The sequence below is a fragment of the Capricornis sumatraensis genome, chromosome 5, assembly GCF_032405125.1.
Source record: "Capricornis sumatraensis isolate serow.1 chromosome 5, serow.2, whole genome shotgun sequence".
NCBI classification, from domain to species: Eukaryota; Metazoa; Chordata; class Mammalia; order Artiodactyla; family Bovidae; genus Capricornis; species Capricornis sumatraensis.
This window is the reverse complement of record NC_091073.1, coordinates 36,329,566-36,349,181: the sequence shown is the minus strand read 5'-3', so window position 1 is coordinate 36,349,181 and position 19,616 is coordinate 36,329,566. Positions and strand designations below refer to the sequence as shown.

General features: G+C 34.9%; 1 protein-coding gene across 1 annotated transcript in view; it reads left to right on the top strand.

Annotated features, from left to right (window-relative positions):
• The window catches only part of HYCC1 (hyccin PI4KA lipid kinase complex subunit 1), an 83,855-nt gene extending 65,173 nt beyond the window's left edge, over positions 1 to 18,682 (top strand). The window contains exons 9-11 of the mRNA XM_068973172.1: positions 1,682 to 1,769; positions 2,255 to 2,414; positions 18,108 to 18,682. Coding sequence (XP_068829273.1) covers positions 1,682 to 1,769; positions 2,255 to 2,414; positions 18,108 to 18,682 — 823 coding nt within the window. The remainder of the gene's footprint in view (positions 1 to 1,681; positions 1,770 to 2,254; positions 2,415 to 18,107) is intronic.
• The last annotated feature ends 934 nt before the right edge of the window (positions 18,683 to 19,616 follow it).

The window sequence follows — 19,616 nt, the reverse complement described above, 5'->3', positions numbered from 1 at the left end:
TGCTTTGTAATATTTGACCATCATTTTGTTCACGAGTAGGACAGTAGAGACTGAGGTAAATATTATTTATGCCTAGAAATGGATATGCCTCTTTTCTAGTATAATAGTAGAGTTTTTATAGACAGGAGTGAGCTGGGACTGGATTTCATTGTTGCTTGATCACCTATATCGCACCACCTACTTCAGATTCCTTTTATGTTACCTGGTACTTAGAGCTGGAGAGTTTCTCCTCAATATTCTTGCTCTATTCTTTCAGCTTTCCTGGTGTGTCTGTACCTCAGAGAGGGTCTCTCTCCATGTACTTGCCTCTCCTTTAGCAGTAGAGTGCTGTCGCATGTTTCTAGACATGCAGTAGCTTAGTCCGGGGTGGTGGGGAGGAGGAAGTGGTATTTTCTGGTGTTCTGGTCTAGTCTCATTTCTAAGCAGGCCCTGTGTCCTTGCTTATCAGGGTAGGAGTTCCTCAGTGGTCCTGACTCTCCCCTGCAGGTAGAGGTTTTTTCTTTTTCTCCCCTTCACAGCCAGAGTTGGTCTTTGCCTCTGCCCTTGGGGTAAAATGGTTTGCTGGTCTTCCCCGAAGGCTTTAAACTTTTGTTCTGCTGAAAGGGTCTGGCTGGACCCTGGTGCCTTTTCGGCTATGGTGGCCGCTCTTTTCCTTCAGGCCTACACTGCGAAGAGCAGCATTCTCTGGTCCCCTGCTTTGAGCTTAGCTTTTCTTACGAGTGCCTGAATGTGGTTTGTGGAGAAGAGCTAATGAGTGGGTATGAATCCCCTTGTATCTACTTCCAGAGTTTCTACACTCTTGTCTGGCCCACACCTGGCTTTTAGAAATTTGTTGAAAAGTTTAGCTGGATTTCTCTTACCCACCTGCATTGTGGCCTGACTCTCCTCAGGGGCACTTGACTGCTGTTAAGTGTTGGGCCACTTGGTTGCCCTGTGACCATAGCTCCTTGTTGCATTCATGAGAAGTTATGATTTTTTAGATTACCTGGCTTTATCTTGTGTTTAGGGTGAGAGCAATGCTCCTTCTATTTTTTAGGCCTCACTTGTACTCTTGATGTAATTCACACTCTTTTATTTTGTTATCATATGAGAAAGCCATTATTTCCCTGTCCATTCCATCATTGAGCCAATTTTTAGGAATGGTTTCACCATATCTTTGAAAATTAATCCACACACACTTTTCCCCCTAATATCTCTGTGATATGTGTAGCATATATCATATACACTTCTAACTGACTATGTGAATGCAAAGAAGTAACTACTTAGGATGCTGCAAGCCACAGTAGCTGCAGATTTTCATTAAAAACTGTGGGAGTTACAGAGTAATTTGACCATAAAGTGTTCTGAACATTATTCCAAGGTATATAATTTATTATGCTGTGACTTGCTTTGAAAGCATATAATGCTTTGAAATTACCTAGCATTTTGGGTACATGTTCTATAAATAGACATGTTCTTTAGAGAAGAAATGTACATCTATAAAATTTTCTGTTAATAGACTTTCAGATATAATTGAAAGGAATTCAAAGATTTAAAAATACATTTTTAATGAGGGTAGAAAGGTAAGAAGTATGCTAATATGACCAATTATTTTCCTCATTAAAGATAAAGTTTCTCATTATATCTTATTTAATTTATATAGAATTAATTTAAAATAATTATACTTTACTTAATTTTATAGTTACAATGGAGAATGGGATCTAGCTCAAAAAGCATTGGATGATATTATATACAGAGCCCAGCTAGAATTATATCCAGAGCCATTGCTGGTAGGTGCCTCACTTACTTATGTAAATTTCATAATTTAAAATTTCTCAGCTTGAAACTATAAGAAGCCATTTGTAGTGCATTAATACATTATTAATACCCAATGATTCATGCTCCTGTTGTAATAGAAAACTTTTATATTTGAAAGAGGTATATATAATTTGAAATGTTTGTTAAGCTAACGTCTTAGCCTGGTAGTCCTTTTCATATATGTAAGAATGTTCTCACTAACATGCTAGAGCTGCATTTATTAATTAGCATTAGGAAATATAATTTAATATTTCAGAATTTTAAATTTCATCACATATATTTTTAACTGTGAATTTTGTTCTTACTCCTTAATTTAGAGGATTTATGTATCATCTTATGATATATCTTAGAGGAGTTATTCTTTTTAAAAACCTGTTAAAATTTAGCATCTTGTTTTATCTGAGTGTAATAATGTATCTATTCAATGACAATCTTAAACTATATTTTTCCTTCTCAGGTTGCCAATGCAATACAAGCTTCGTTGCCTCACGGTGCCATGAGATCTAGTAAGGAGGGTACAAGGTGTATTCAAGTTGAGATCACACCAACTTCGTCTAGAATATCAAGAAATGCAGTAACCAGCATGTCAATAAGAGGTCACAGATGGAAAAGACATGGTAAGAAATAAAACATTCTTCAGATTAGAGGATTGTTAGTGCTGTCCCCTTCTTCTCTGTACTTAAGGTGCTGTAACTTCTAAATTTAATAAATAATATTATAGTGGCATGGAAGAAAGAGCTGTTGACCTTTAGCTTTTCATTTACTGTCCATGAATGGCAGTCAGTAAGGAAACAGAGCTCCTTATGTTACATGTATGGATGAAAATTTATTTAAATGTTGAATTGGCTTTAAATTTTATTTCAACACAATAGGACAGTAGGAAATACATGTTTCAATTATTAATACATTTTGGGTTTCTGTTCACAACTGCTTGCAAATATTCCTTAATGTTCTTGATTTTTGAACTCTTTAGCAGGTATACTTGTATACAGGAATAGATATATATTATAATATAGGACTTAAACATTTTCTTCTGAAAGTCTTAGTAAAGAATCCTATGGTATTGATCCAACTCTAGATATTTCTATCTTCTGGAAGTTAATTTTCTTGCAAGATTATTTGTTTTAGTATTCATTCTTGACTGCTTCATCTTATTCTTTAAAAATTCTACTGAAGGTTAATTTTATTTACCATGACCTTCTCAGTGCTTTCCATCACTCTCCTTTCTTTCATACCTTATTTTTTATTTGATTTCTTGTTCTTTTTATAACCCTCCACCTACCTAGAAGTTAACCACAGAATGGGAAACAAAAAGCTGCTTCTTTGCCCCAAGCAATCATATGTATTGGTGTAAAACAAAATCCACTCTCTGTTTTCTTCTTCCTACAAACTGCAATGAAACTGTTAGCTCCGTTAGTATATTTGATGGTTCCAGTTGTCTCTATGATATCTATAGAGAAAATGCAAAAGTGCCATGATTCACTGTGAAATAGAAAGTTGATAGCAGTTGCCGTTGTTCCTTTGCAGGGAATCTAGAAGGCTATATGTCCAAAAAAAAAAGATGATGGAATTCTCCAACTTAACCAATGATCATTTTCAATCTTTTCTTTTTTTAAAGTGGTGTGATAAATTCCTGAAAGTCCTTTAGGAAGGCACAAAAAAGTGGAAATATGTTTGTCATTATCAAAGCAAATTATGCTATTGTTTAAAATATAGGGTCTAAACATACATTAGTTTCTTCAGTGAAATTTATGCTACAGTTTGACTAGATTACAAATAGAAAATCATTTAATTAGATATCACCATGTTACCCTAGAGGTCAGTTTTTTGTTTGGGCACTAACAGGTGAAAATAGGCACAGAGGCGATGAACCAGATCATATGGGTCAATTGTGGCCATAATTGCTTAAAAACTACCACTACAGGAAATGCAAGGATGAATTTCAATTCCTTTGCCACTGTTGCTTCTTTCTATTTAGGGAACTAGGGGGGAAAATATAGGTCTTATAGTTAAAAATGTGAAATATTGAAGTTTTAATGTGAAAGAGAAGATTTGCATATGTGTCCATAAATGCATTTAACAAAATAAGATGTGTACCTAGTAATAAAATGGAAACCATTTTTTCAGAAATATTGTATAGCAGTAAATTACCAAAACAAGAACAGACTACTTGAATATATTGTATGCACTAGATTCTTACATATGTGCCAGATTTTATTTTGGCTACCACTTGAAGGGTTGGCACAGTGTCCTAAGGCTCCAGCCTCATGAGCTACAGCCTTTCTCACTACATTTATTCAACCTTCACAACTCTAGCACTTGGGCAACTCCTATTTATGATAACAAAAAAGTCAAGGATGAGGATTTAGAAGAGAATGCACTATGAAAAGCAAGTCAGATACATGTAGCAGAAACAGAATGTAGCTTAGTCTTGTTGACCGTTCATCTTCAGTGTGAATTCTGTTTATCCAGTGGACTCTGAAATATTCCTAGGCCAAGGTCCTTGTTTATCTCCACAGGTAGATTACATTCTCCCTTTTTAGAGCAATCTTGGCTTTCCTTCCTAGAGCAGTATTTTTCATTGTTTTGCTGAATTGAAAGCTTTTCTGTTTTCCATCACCATGGTCCTGATTCCTATCTGAACACCTTATCATTGTTCTGGCTCTAGCTGACACTGGCTTCTTGTGGGGAAGATAGGTATCTTTACTATAGTTCTAAAATACATAGATAATTCTCAATTTGTAAGTGGATTTTTAAATTAAATGTGTTTATATAGATTATGTTTATTATATTCACATATGACATATATAATTATAATGAATTTAATTTATACATTAATTTTTGCAGAAACAGTGTTAAAGGGCTGTGGATTCCAGGGTGACCCACAAAAGACTTACTGTCTCATAATGTTTCTAAAGCATAGCACTGTAGAATGTAAGGTTAGTTTATGACTATGTGAAAACACATTCAGAGTTTCTTTGTTTGCTGGAACGCTAAATGTGTTTTGTGTTCCACCTATATCTCTATCATTCCCTTCCAACACCAACCCTCCCAGAAGGAAGGATTTCTTCTCAGACCCTGAACTGTATCACATGGTAGGAACACGGAATATGCAACTTTAACTCAGTGATGATGAGGGTTGGGGTAGGAGAAGGGACATGAAACATGAATGTTAAGGAATATTTTTTTTTCTCCTTGCTTCTTCCCTTGTTATTCCAGTGCTGGGAAAGAAGAAAGCAGTTGTTCTTTTTCATTTTTCTTTTTTTGGATCTCTTCCCTTTTTCTTCTTATTTTAAAAATGAGATATAATTGACATGTAACATAGTTGCAGGTGTACAGACAGGCATCAATATATGAATACACTGGGAACTGATCAGTAAAGTAAATCTAGTTAATATGCATTTCCACATATAATTACCTTTTGCCCCCTCATAATGAGAACTTGTAAGATCTACTCTCTAAGCAACTTTTAAAATATACCATACAGTATTATTATTAACAAATAATCACCATGCTGTACATTACATCCCATGACTTATGTTTTTATAACTTGAAGTTTGTATCTGTTGATCATTTTCACCCATTTCACCCACTACCATTTCCCACCTCTGTTCTCTGTATCTAGTTCAGAGTTTTTATTTGTTTTTTATATTTCACATATTTGGAAGCTCACATGGTATTTGTCTTTCTCTCTCTGACTTATTTCTTCCCTTAAGGTCTACCCATATTGTTGCAAATGACAGGAGTTCCTTCTTTTTTTATGAATAAATAACCTATCACATTTTCATTATTTATTCATTTGTTGATGGATGTTTAGGTTGCTTCCATATTTATGTCTTTCTTTATTGCCTCTCTTTTTTCTCTATTTTCCATCCTAGCTGGGGAGAAAAGGGGCAGGAGTAAATAAGGTTACTGAAGTGGTCAGAATTTTCTTTTTTTTTTTTTACATCTCCCTATTTCATTAAAAAATATAGATAATTAAACCATATAAACATATTTGTTTGTTTGCATAGCTGAGTCACCAAAAATTGCTCATGCAAACAAATACATTAAATTGAAGCACTTAATCACATGTTTTCTTTTTCTTATTTGTAACCAAAAAAATACTATCTTTACAGCTAAAACCAATTCATATTTTAGTATGAAATTAATTTTGAACACTTTTAATCATTTGGATTCAAAAATTTTTTTCTGAACTCTGTTTGAATGTATTTCAGTATTCTCTGAAGCTTCCCAAAGTTAAGAATTTATCTATAATTTATATATTAATGGAAAGCATTCTTTTGGAAAACAGAAAATTGCTTTAGCTTTAGCATTTGCACATATTTCAGAACATATATATATATCCCTTGCCATGACCTTATTATTGTTAAATAACAACCCAAATTTCTAGAGTTATATTTTGGCAATTTCAATTTTTAAATTATTATTATTAATAGATTTTATTTTTTCAAGAGCAGTTTTAATTTCACAACAAAATTGAGTGGAAAGTACAGGTTCTTGTATACCCTCTGAATCAACACTCCACGCAAGAGAGATGTGGCAGGGCCCTGTCATTCTAATTTTTGTGAGACAGTGATTAAAGAGAATGATTTTTAAAGAAAAGTTAGTTTCTGCTGATGTATTATTTTGGAAAGACATGTTTGACCATTGCCATCTTTGCCTGATTTTCCCCACTTTTCATTTAGTTTCTTTGATATTGTACTGATGAGGCATAACTTAATGTTGTGTTTTCAGACTTTTGAAATTATGTGTATAAATTTTTGAGAAAGTTTTAATGAATTTATAATTCCATGTCAATACATATGTTTGGAAACTAAAATTATAATGTAGAATTGCTGCTTTTGACTTTCAAGGGTCATAGTTTCATAATTAATAGCTTTATTTATATATATTATTAATTCTTTCAAATATACTGTGTTTCACTTAGTGTGTATTTTTTAAACCTATATTTTCAAGCCACTTACAGATTGAGGGCTATTTAGAAGTCATAATTTGAATGTAAAATGCAATTAGAAAATGATAATAACAGAAAAAAGATTTTTAAAAGCATTAAGTAAGGTAAGAGAAGAATGTGAGTAGATTATGACCATAACAAGAATCAAAATGAAAATTCCAGTAATAAAGGTAAAACTGTGAAATAATTAATTTTTTAAATTAATAATAAAATGCAATTTTATTTTCTTAAATATTTATTACTTTTAAAAAACAGAGCTAAAAGAAAAGCAGAAGGTATTTCTTTATAATAATGCTTCTTGTCTATAGTTATTCTTAAATGTTGCTTCTAAAGCTGTTTTTATTATCTACCATTTCAGCTATGAGTCCTATTTCTTAAACTGCTGACTAATTCTCTAAAATCTATACTTATTTATTTCCTTGTACTTTTCCATTCCTTCTCCTCTTCCAGAGCAAATTTAATTTCTTTTTTTTTTTTTTTTTGGTCTGTTTCCCCACCACCACCACCATTATGACTCACTTTTCCACTTTTTAAAATTATCTATACTTGGAACAACGCAATCAACTTTCCTGCTTTCTTTTAAAATGGTATTGAAATACCCATTCCATAGAAGTCCCCTAACTTAGTTATAGTTGCAAATAATGAGTACTTATAATTTTTGCCAGCTTGTTATCTGCTAAAGTCTTATCTAGTGAAATCCTAATTTTTTATTACTTCCTACCAGTTTCCACTAGTACATTTGTGATATAAATGAGACAAGTCAGTGAAAAGCATTTTGGTATGTTTTAAAACACTATGTAAAGCCTGACTGTTTATTAATTTAAAACTATCTTCTTTATTTTATTAACTGCACAGTAGTATTCTTGATAAGCTTTTATTAGCAAGCTTGCTATTCAAATGATCCTGTGATTGATTAACTCTTTCATTGACTTTCCTCAATTTGAGACAAACATGTTGAGTTTGAGTCTATCAGACAAAAAATATGTGATACATATATGATACAATGTGTGATACATATGTGATATAATAGTAACAATCAATTTAATGATATTTTAAAATTTCTGTAACCCTGAAGTTTAGTACTCTAACTCATATTATCTGACACTTATATCCCCACTACAGAAATATATCATCCTACAGTAAGGGTTTTTTAGAATGTTGTTTTAATACCTGCTGTCTGCATTCCAAATTCACATGTAAATAGAATATATTGAACTTATATTCTCATTTATGTACGATTACAGCTGTTTGCAACAAGTAAGTATAACAATAAAAGTGATATTTATAGTCTAGATTCTTTCAATTTTGCCCTACTTTTGGTCCTGGCACATGTTAAGTGATTTATTTTTATAATATCGAATTTCCTTATTTTGACTTAGGAGATCCAAGAGTACAAAGCTTTAGATAGTAAAAAAGAATTGAGGGACTGACTTCCCTGGTGGTCCAGTAGGTAAGACCTCACCTTCCAATGCAGGGGGTGCAGGGTCAAGCCCTGTTTAGGGAGCTAAGATCACAAATGCCTTGTGGCCAAAAGAAATCCTTCAAAACATAAAACAGAAGCAATATCGAAACAAATTCAATAAAGACTTTAAAAATGGTCCACATCAAAAATACCTGAAAGAACTATATATATTTTTAAGTCTTCTTAGTAATATCAAATCAGTACCCTGAGAATTTTAGAGTAGTTAATTATATGGAATGTTTATTATATGGCTTCCCTGGTGGCTCAGAGGATAAAGTGTCTGCCTGCAATGAGGGAGACCCGGGTTCGATCCCTGGGTTGGGAAGATCCCTTGGAAAAGGAAATGGCAACCCACTCCAGTATTCTTGCCTGGAGAATCCCATGGACAGAGGAGTCTGGCGGGCTACAGTCCATGGGGTCTCGAAGAGTTGGACACGACTGAGCAACTTCACATGCACACATGGAATGTTTATGTGAAAAATGAAGCACAATACAGTTCACATAGATTGGATCTAAAAGTGAAGTTTCATGTTGTTACAGCTGCTTTATTGCATTTCTAGCATTAAGTTTTTATTTAAAGGATGTTAAGGTATTTAAATGAGTTTCAATTATTATGACAGAATTCAAAGATAACCTATGATTATGTTTTTTTAAATGACCAAAAAAATGTGATTCGTTTCAATTTGCTCAGCGGTTTAGTACTAACTTATTAGATGAGAAAAGAAATGGAACGATAGAAAAGCTGCAGTTCATGTTGGGAAATAGTTTATTAAAAACCAATTATTTTTAAGACCTGGTTATTGATTTTTAAAATGTTCATAAGTTTCTATTATATATTAAAAAATAGGGTAGTAATAACTTTCTAGTGAACAAATCTGAATAATTATAAAAAGATATACCTTAGTTAAATATCTTTAAAAATTATTTAAAACATTCAAGCTCGTCTTTCTAGATAGTGCAGAAGGTAAATGTCATAAATCTTGGAATGAAACATTTATTTGTGAATCAGATTTTATGATTTTATGTGTAAATCATTTGGGGAAAAACAAAGTTGCTAATAATTATAAAAGCATTTTGAAAAATGCAGAAATGGTAATTTTAAATTCAAAAGTAGCATACTTTAATGAATTGGCTATTAGAATTCTGCATTTGCAGTTAGATATTTATAATACTTATATTTTTATTTTAAAAGTTGTTTATACTTATTAAAGAAATTTAGAAAAATCATTTTGAGAAACTCCGTTATTTTTAGATTCTAAAATGCTATTTGAGGAGCAAACTTTGCTTTCCTGATATAAATGATAAGACATTTGGACCAAAAATAAGCATTTCCTTCTGACCAGACTTAGCATTGCATGAATTTTAGCCAACATTTTCGATATTGACCTTTTATTCATGGAAGACAAAATAACATATTAGGAAATATTAGGTGACACAAGGAAAAAGGACATATTAACCAGAGAACTGAAACAATTGACATATATGAAATTAGACTTAAAGATAGTAGTCTTAGAATCCTGGCCAACTTTAGATGAAAACAAAAAAATCTTAATTTATTTCTAGATAAAATAAAGTAAAATAACTTGCTATACAGAGAAGCAGGGTATTTAAAATTATTGGTCTTATGAGACAGAAACGGTTGTTTGTAAATGATTATGTTCTACATTTTTTACTAAGGAGGCCTTATATAATTCTTGTTGTAGTTAAGGAACTTATTTTTTATTTTGTTATTTATTATTGAGCTCTACCTCTTCCCCCCACCTTTTAAGTAGCATTTGGTGCACAGTGTACATGGAGGAAGAAATAAGATTTTATAGGTAGTTTCGTAGTAGATACTCCTTATCTGGGTTTGGCCTGTCTGGTTATGAGGTACTTTAATCATGAAGGATTCACCTGATCCAGCAGCAGTAATGCATTTCTCACAGAGATTTTTTTTTTTAATACTTGAGACTTAATAAAGATGACAGAAAAAGTTACTGAGAGTGATTGAATCCACCTCGATAAGGAGAATTATAAAAACAAGTTAAAGACTTGACTATTCTTTACTTAAGAAATTGGGCAATATTTCCTAACCAGTGTGTCCATAAATAAATTGTTGTGGTCCAGACTGTGTTTTTCTGTGTAACCCAGGCTGCTCTCTTCTTATCTGGAAATTCTTCTGGCTTTAGGACTAAGATTACTAAATCTCAGTCTTCATTCATGTCCGTGCTCAGAGTGCAGCACCTTCTTAACTGCCAGCACTGTATCCTGTGGTTCTGTGTCAGTGCTCCTTTCCTCTAACCTGCCTTGCAAATTACTGGCCCAGGCTGTGGATTTTTACACTGCTGTTTTTTCTAAACCAGGACACACTTTGTGCTCAGTATTTTGTGTAAAATGTGACTTTCTTTGATAAAGAATGCTAATAGAGTACCCAAGTAATTTATCTCTATACTTGTCAATGGCTATCTTTCGCAGTCAGAACAAAGTCTAAGCTCTAACATTATGCCATAGGTGGCCCTAGTGGCGCCTTACCTACCACTGTGACCGCACCTGAAGACCACTCTCACCTTCCCTTCTAACCTTTCAACCCACTAAGACGTTTCTACCTTGGGGGCTTTGTAGTAGCAACTGCGGACATTTGAGCTGAGCTTCGATGATTTTGGAAAGAGTCAGCTTAAACTCTCTTCCTCCAGATTGTTGTGTGCGTGCTAAGCCTCTTCAGTTGTGTCTGACTCTTTGCCACTCTATGGACTATAGCCTGCCAAGCTCCTCTGTCCATGGGATTCTCCAGGCAAATTGAAAACTGGAGTGGGTTGCCATGCCCTCCTTCAGGGGATCTTCCTGATCCAGGGATCGAACCTGCATCTCTTATGTCTCCTGTGTTGGGAGACAGGTTTTTTACTGCTAGCACCAAGATTATTGTGTAGTCAGTGCTTTTTCATCACTCAGATCTCAGCTTAAATATCCCTTCCTCAAAAAGGTCTTCCCAGACTATCCATCTAAAGTAGACTTTCTTCTTTACTACCCTGCTTACTCTTTTCCATTATTCTTGTCTTCATTGTGTTTTCCACTATCTAAAATTCTCTTGTTTGCTTAATTCCCATTTGTGAGGGCAGTGTCTTTGTCTGGTTGGCCATTGTATGCCCAGAGTCTAAAACAGTGTCTGGTACATAATAGGGGCTCAGTAAATAGTTGAATGCATGAATGAGTGAATAAATGATAAATTTATACTGTAGACTGAGCAATTTCTTTTTTCCTTATTTTATTGAAAAACAGTGCAATAACATGATAGTAAACTGGGTAGAGGAATATTCACTTACAATCCTGGTACTTAAAAAACTGACATTTTACAGTTTTTTTCCATATGTATATGTATTTTTCATAGTTATACTCTTTATTTTTTATGTTTTGCTTTTGTTCAGTTAGGCTTGTCCAATATTTTCCCAAGTTCTCCTAGTGAGTCCCATTATTTAAATGGCTACATAATATTACATAGAGCTGATATTCCATCATTTACTTAACCATTTCCTTAATATGCTAAATAATTTGTTTCTAACGTTTTGCTATTATAGATAACACTGCAATGAATAGCTTACTGAATATAGAAAACATTTGTCTTCCATTGAATAGACTACATTTTAAACTTTAAACTGACAGGATAGTATGAAATTGTTCAGGTATTTTATGACTTTTAAAAATATCTTATAAATTATAAAAGAATGTGTATAACTTTCTTCTGGGGTCTACTCAAATACTTGTCTTTATTGATGTCAATAATTGTATGATACAGATATTTGAGGTACAGATTTTGATTGATTTTTCAAGTAAATTTGCAAGTGCCTACGGCGATTCATGGGGTCTCAAAGAGTCGGACACGACTGAGCAACTGAACTGAACGGCATAACCAGATTCTTTTTTTTTTTTTCAGATTCCTTTAGACTTGTGAATCAATCTAGGTATAGATTTGTGTAAATTCTGTGAATAATAAATTGTTCGTTTATTTAAATTATCACTTTCAGTAAAAAGGGAAACTATGAAAAAAATAAAAGCTAAAGCTTGAATGAAGAGTTTCATGAGGAACATAATGGAATAGATATTTGAGGTTCTAAAACTGTGAGAGAAATCACAACTTTTCATAATCAGCTTAAATGATATTTGCAATTTTTTTTACCTTTGTTTTCCTCTCAAAGCCAGAAGACATTTTGTAGGGAGAAATGATGCCCTTAACTCTCCTCATTTCTGTATATGGAGAGAAGGTGACCTATTTATAGAGATTATACAAATAAAATATTCTCTGAGAAGTTTTTCTTTGGATGTTTTTTGAACTTTTTGAATTATTTGAAGTCAAATGTAAGTATTGTTTTTTATAGGTATAGAATAGTCGTGACACATTTTGCATAAAATTTTAAGTTCTGGGCTTTTAAGCAGATTCTATTTTCTTACGCATTTGTATTCCCTTAAAACATCTCCTTTATAGTCTTTTTCAAAAAAGAGTAATTCTTAACTGTCTGTGTTATCCTCTGGATAGACTTAAAACTATAGACGTGAAAATAACTCTTTCTGATGTGAACAATCATTTTACTAAACCTACATTTAGAGGCAGATACAATACTTTCCTAAAACAAAGAGCCTGTGTTTTTCTTTGCCATCTAAAGACTCTTTTAAGCTGTATATTACTGTTTGGTTTTACCAGGTCAAGTAGCGCATTCTCACCTTTCCCATGTCTTTTCTGTGTACTTTCGACTTTGTTTAGGGCTTCCCTAGTGGCTCAGCAGTAGAGAATCTGCCTGCAGTGCAGGAGGTGTGGATGTGGATTCAGTCCCTGGGTTAGGAAGAGCCCCTGGGGAAGGAAATGACAACCCACTCCACAGCTGGTTTCTTGCCTGGCAATCCCATGGACAGAGGAGCTTAGCGGGCTACAGTCCATGAGGTCACAAGAGTCAGACATGACTTAGTGACTAAACCACCACCACCACACCTTGATTTATTCTAATAATAATTTCATCTCATAACTGGAGACTCATTCAACTTATCAAACAAATCTTATTGGGTGCTTACTTAATGCAAGGTACTTTCCTAGGAACAAGGTATACAACAGTGACCAAGCAAGAATCCCTGACCTCTTGGAGCTTCCATCTGGTAGATAGGATAAATAAATAATTGTAGGTTAGAAAGTGATGAAGTGCTAAGAGGAAAAAGCAACAAAGTAGGGAAGAGAGTGTATGAAACATGGGTAATATTGAAGCTTGATGGGATGATCAGGAGAGATTTCATTGAGAAGGAAAGTTTTGAAAAAAGACTTGAAGGAAGTAAGAAGGTGAACCATGTAGCTATGTGGGGAAGAGCATTCCAGGCCTAGGGAATAACAAGACCAATAAGTACTTGTGTGTGGGAGGAGTGGGTCACAGAATTATATGGGGAAGAAGTTGGAGAAGTAAGAGAAAGATCATGTAACAGATGTTTGTGTTTTTTGTAATTATCTTTCTTTATCCTATAATTTTCCTGAGAAATATACTTCATTTCTGGGTTTTCTTTCTGTGAATTTACTTTAATAAACAGTTTAGAAATTTTGTGGTTTTTACCATTTTTGAGTGATAATATGCATAAATTGGGGCTTCCCAGATGACACTAGTGGCAAAGAATCCGCCAACCAGTACAGGAGATGCAAAAGATGCGGGTTTCAATCCCTGGGTCAGAGAGATCTCCTGGAGTAGGAAGTTTTCCAGTATTCCTGCCTGGAAAATTCCATGGACAGAGAAGCCTGGCAGGCTACAGTCCATGTGGCCACAGAGAGTCGGACATGACTGTGTGACTAAGCACGCATAAATTTATTAAAGATTTTTGCCTGTGGAAGAACATATCTCATTTACCACTTGCCATTTAATTAGATGATTTTTAAAAATTACTATTACTGTTTCTTGGGCTGCAGATCTTTACCATTTCCCCAGTAAATGTGATTAGTAACCCAACTGCCTTGTGCTATTTTATGTAATCTTCTTGTCATTTCTAGTTTTTCTTGCAAAATTCTAAATTTTCACCATTACAGCAGCATTTTCACTGATATCTTTTAAAAAATAAAACCAATTTAAAACATAAATTAACTTTGAAGATTCTGACTTATTTAGGGTTTTCTTAGAGATTTATTTGATCTTGCTCTGTGTTCAAAGTAAATTGTTTGCTTTCTATGAAAGGACCAGGAATCTAGGCAAATAAGAATTTTTTTTTAATTAAAAAATGTTTGTCAGAGAATATTTAACTCAAATTGACTTTAATGAATTGAAGAGTTAGTATTTATGGTATGTTAGAATGGACATTTGATGTCAACAAACGATTCTACTGTTTAGATCCCCCAAACAGTAGTTGTTGTAACTGTTTCTGATCTTCGGTTTCCTTGTCTGTAAATGGGAATCATTACTCTGTGTGACCCCAGGGATTTTCCAAATCCCATGGATGGAGGAGCCTGGTAGGCTGCAGTCCATGGGGTCACTAAGAGTTGGACATGACTGAGTGACTTCACTTTCACTTTTCACTTTCATGCATTAGAGAAGGAAATAGGTTTTCCTGGTGGCTCAGACAGTAAAGCATCCGCCTGCAGTGCAGGAGACCCTGGTTTGATCCCTGAGTTGGGAAGATCCCCTGGAGAAGGAAATGGCAACCCACTCCAGTACTCTTACCTGGAAATCCCATGGACGGAGGAGCCTGGTGGGCTGCAGTCCATGGGGTCACTAAGAGTCTGGCACGACTGAGCGACTTCACTTTCCAGTGTTCTTGCCTGGAGAATCCCAGGGACGGGGGAGCCTGGTGGGCTGCCATCTCTGGGGTCGCACAGTTGGACACGACTGAAGTGACTTAGCAGCAGCAGCAATGATACCGTTAATAGATCTTTTGTGAAACTGTTTCTGCAACGTAAATGGACAAGTCTTGGTTGTCACCCAAGTGACCAAGTGCCATGCTGATTTTACTCTCAGTTGCAGTGGCCTCTGGCATTTACCTCAGTTAGATTTTACTTGCCCTCACTTTGAAGACAGCTTTTAGCAATGGGGAATGGACTTACTTAGGAATTCTGTTAGGGAAGCTGAAGCAGCAGTGTGTTAAACATTAATACTTCACTGATATCCTTTGGCCAGTCTAGGAAAGGATTTCATTTAGGGTATATGCGGTCAAAAGTTTATGAAGCACTGCTGGTGCTGCTGCTGCTGCTAAGTCGCTTCAGTCGTGCCTGACTCTGTGGGACCCCATAGACGGCAGCCCACCAGGCTCCTCCGTCCCTGGGATCCTCCAGGCAAGAACACTGGAGTGGGCTGCCATTTCCTTCTCCAATGCATGAAAGGGAAAAGTGAAAGTGAAGTCGTTCAGTCATTTTCGACTCTTAGCGACCCCATGGACTGTAGCCCACCAGGCTCCTCCGTCCATGGGGTTTTCCAGGCAAGAGTACTGGAGTGGGGTTCCATTGCCTTCTCCATATGAAGCACTATGTAATTGGAAAATTAATATGCCAACATATTGACCTACATGACGGGCAACATGAAGCTTTGAAGACCTTTGGAGGTGCATATTGCTGCTCGGTAATGGAGTACCCAAGGCATCCATCTTTCAGAATTTGCCACACATAGGTCATGTGGGAAATTTATAAAATCCTAATGCCCAAGTCATAGCTCATACTATTTAAATCAGAATGTTAAGGGTGAAAGCCAGGCATCAGTAGTTCTTCAAGATGCTCAGCAAAGTGGGGACCCACAGGAATATGTGGCTCTGGCCTCCATTCTTCTACCTGTTGTTGTTTCACATGCTGTAGCACCATTCACAGAGCTTGATGTTCTGTCATGAAAAATATTTGAAAGTATTGGGTAACATCACTCACCAGATTTGTGTTCTACGTTTTTAAAGAGTGCATACTGTTTTACATAGTCTTACGTTGTTTTGAACTTTAACTTTCATTACCGGTCCATGGTAGATATATTCATGTTATTTTTTTCCATCTGTTACAGATATTTCCTTGACAACTTTAAATGAACCATGGCTTTGTGATTTGAGACACAAAACAATGTCTACAAGTTTTAACTATTTAGGAGTTTCATTGTTTCAATTACAAATTACCATTTTCCGAATAAGGGACCAACAGCCACTTTGATTTTACAAATCCATTTTTATTTATTTCCAGTTTAGTAATGAATTGTTACAAGTTAGCCTAAATTTATGGAATTAGTATGTCTGAAGGAATAGACTGTTCAATTATATCACAGCTGCATTAATATTTACTAATATACAAGATGATTGGTGTATGAAACAAAAACTATACCTATAGTACTAACCGTGATATAAGTGAATAAGCATTTTTCCAATGTCATGGTTTATTAAGGCAGACTTAGTATAATCTAATTAAAAATAGTTATACTAGGAGAATTCCTAAATGGCTTGGTTCCTCATGTTGACAGGAAGGAACTAGAGTTTTGGCTGTAAATCCTTGAAAACTTGCCTAAGGCTTGACATAAGTTCAGGTGGTCACAATATTATCTTAAAAATAGTAAAAATCCTGTTTAAGTTATAAAAAAATTTCTGTTTCACAGTCCATGTCAAATGTGTGTGTGAAAAAATACAGAACATAAAATGATGCTCTGAGTTTTTTCATTGTCATTTGAAATTAAAGAACATGACCCCATTTCTCCAGTACTAGCAGAGTATTGTAAATTATGGGAGTTCCATCAGGGCATATATTTGGCTTAATACCTGACATTCAGTCGTCCAATTTTTGTTTTGGATCGTTTGCTTTTCTTGTTTTGCATTTTTGTTTTGTTTTGTTTTCAGCCATCATTTTGTCTTATCATCTTCAATTCTAGAGCAACCTGACAACAATAATGATACTACTGAATTGGGCATCCTTGTCATTCCTGAGATTAGTGTCACAAATGTGGCCGGAGAGAGAACCGGGAATGGGGAAAAAGGCAGAACACTAGGAGAGATTGATGCCCAGCATATACAGGGTGTGCAGGAAACAGCCACAGATCCTAGAACTGAGAGCAAAGGCTTGCCAGAGATCAGGAGGCAAAAATCTGTAAGAAAAATGATGGAGGATGGAATAAACTCACCTGGCAGAGTGCAGTTTTAGCAGAGCACTTTATAGCTGCACTCCAAGGTATCTCATGGCAAAGGGTCACTGCTGCATGTCTTAAGCAACAGTTGCACAGGCACAAAAATCTTGCATGTTATCTAATCAAAATGCATGAATTATGTACTACAGTTTCTCAATGACTTAATGCTCTTTGGAATGGTCATATCTATACTGTCTCTGAGTAAATTGTTATGAAAATGAGGCAGAAAGTGGCTTCCAGAATAATTTACTGCTTGTGTTTTGAGATCTAAAATTACTTTTTTATCCTTGTATTTTTGCCATCTTTGATATAGAAGATAATGTATAAAGAATTTGATTATATTTATGGTCTATATATTTTTCTTTTAGTAAGAAAATCTAAAATGTGGAGTGCAATCTTAAAAAAAGTCTTTAAACTATTTTAATAATTTTTTTTTTAAGTTTCTTGGTATGATCTTTGACTTTACACTGCTTTGCTATTAGGGGAGAGTTTACCCCCTAGTTTTACTGTGTGGTGTTTTTCTAATTGTCTCTGATCTTTGCATGAATAGTAAGAAAACTTTTCTAAAAACAGTGGGGTGTGGCTAACGGCATGCTTTTTTATTTAATATACTCTAAATTATTCTAATTTTAGTGATAAACTGTTGACATTTTATAGAATGTTTTGATTTATCCTTTGATTTTGGTCAGTAGTCTGTTGCTTTACATATTATGCTAAAATTGTTCTAAAATTTATTTAAAGTATATTTGATTTGGTATTAATCATGAAAAAGAATTACTTAAAATGTTTAATATTAATTAATCCTTGTTATTTCTTTGTTTAGGAAATACAGAATTAACAGGTCAAGAAGAACTGATGGAGATATCCGAAGTTGACGAGGGATTTTATTCCAGGGCTGCCTCTAGTACCAGCCAGTCGGGTTTATCAAACATTAGTCAAAATTGTAGTAACAAGACAAGTATAGGAAAGACTCAGAGAAGGTCAGGAGGAAACAAAGCTGGAGGAAAAGAGAAAGAAACTACAGGGGAGTCTTGCAAAGATCACTTCGTTCGAAAACAAACGCAGAGAGCCCAAAGTGAGAATCTTGAGCTTCTCTCCTTAAAGAGACTTACGCTGACAACCAGCCAATCTCTGCCTAAACCTTGCAGTCATGGTTTGGCTAAGACTGCCGCCAGTGTTTTCAGTAAATCCTTTGAACAAGTCAGTGGAGTCTCAGTCCCACATAACCCGTCATCTGCTGTCGGCTGTGGGGCTGGGACAGATGCCAATAGGTTTTCTGCTTGTAGTCTCCAAGAAGAAAAGCTGATATACACTTCTGAAAGGACTGAACTTCCAATGAAGCATCAAGCAGGTCAGCAGAGACCTCCTAGTATTAGCATTACTTTGTCCACAGATTAATTTGTAAGGGTTTCCTCATGTACGCAGTGAATCTGGAAATACAACTGGGCTTCTTCACGCAAGTTCCCAGGGTCATCTTTCATCCCTGCTCCTGATGGAAGCCCTGATGTTTTAAATTCTGATGGCTACCTTGACTTTATGAAGGGAATACTCTCTAGGTTATAGTGAGTTGAAATATGGTTTTGCTATTTCTTGGATTGTATTTTTTCCCCTTGGCTTGAGTCTTTTTTTTTTTTTTTAAATCTTGTTTCTGTTGCCCTAAGATTGACATTGTGATAGTACATTTTGACAGGTGGTGTGATCAGGTTGGTTACATCTCCTGTAAGGTTGTGAATCTTTTTCTTTAATAACTCATATTTTGGTAGCTATATGTTTGGCCTTCAATGTAAAGGGAATCCATGTATGGAAACTGTTTTTTTAAGAATGAGGCTAGGTACAACTCCAAGAATTCTACAGCTGGCTGTTTAGGAAGCCACTCTGAAAAACAGGCATGTGAAGAAACAAAAATGATCCTTACGAAAAGTGCCTGATAAAAATGTTTGTAGCCAGATAATCTTGAAGATTAGTAGAACAGTAATATAAAGCACTGGAAAATGCCTCATAACTCAGTACCCTAAAATATTATGTGATTCCAGGGAATGGGAAGAGGGATTGCTGTCATTTATTTGGAACATTTTATATCAAAAATCAGGTTGCAAGTAGATGTGTTATTTTGAAGTGTTTGATCTGGATTTAGCAGGTGAAAATCCTTTTCAGTTCCTAAGGTGTAATAGGCCATAAAGCTGGCTTACCCTGCTGCTGGATTTCAGAAATACTGCTTAGTTTGGATTCCCATAATTCAGAGCACACATCATTGAAGACTTCACTGTAAATTTTGTACCTCAGCTCTAAAGATAGCAGTGTTCACCATATTGAATGGTTTGTCTATAAATGA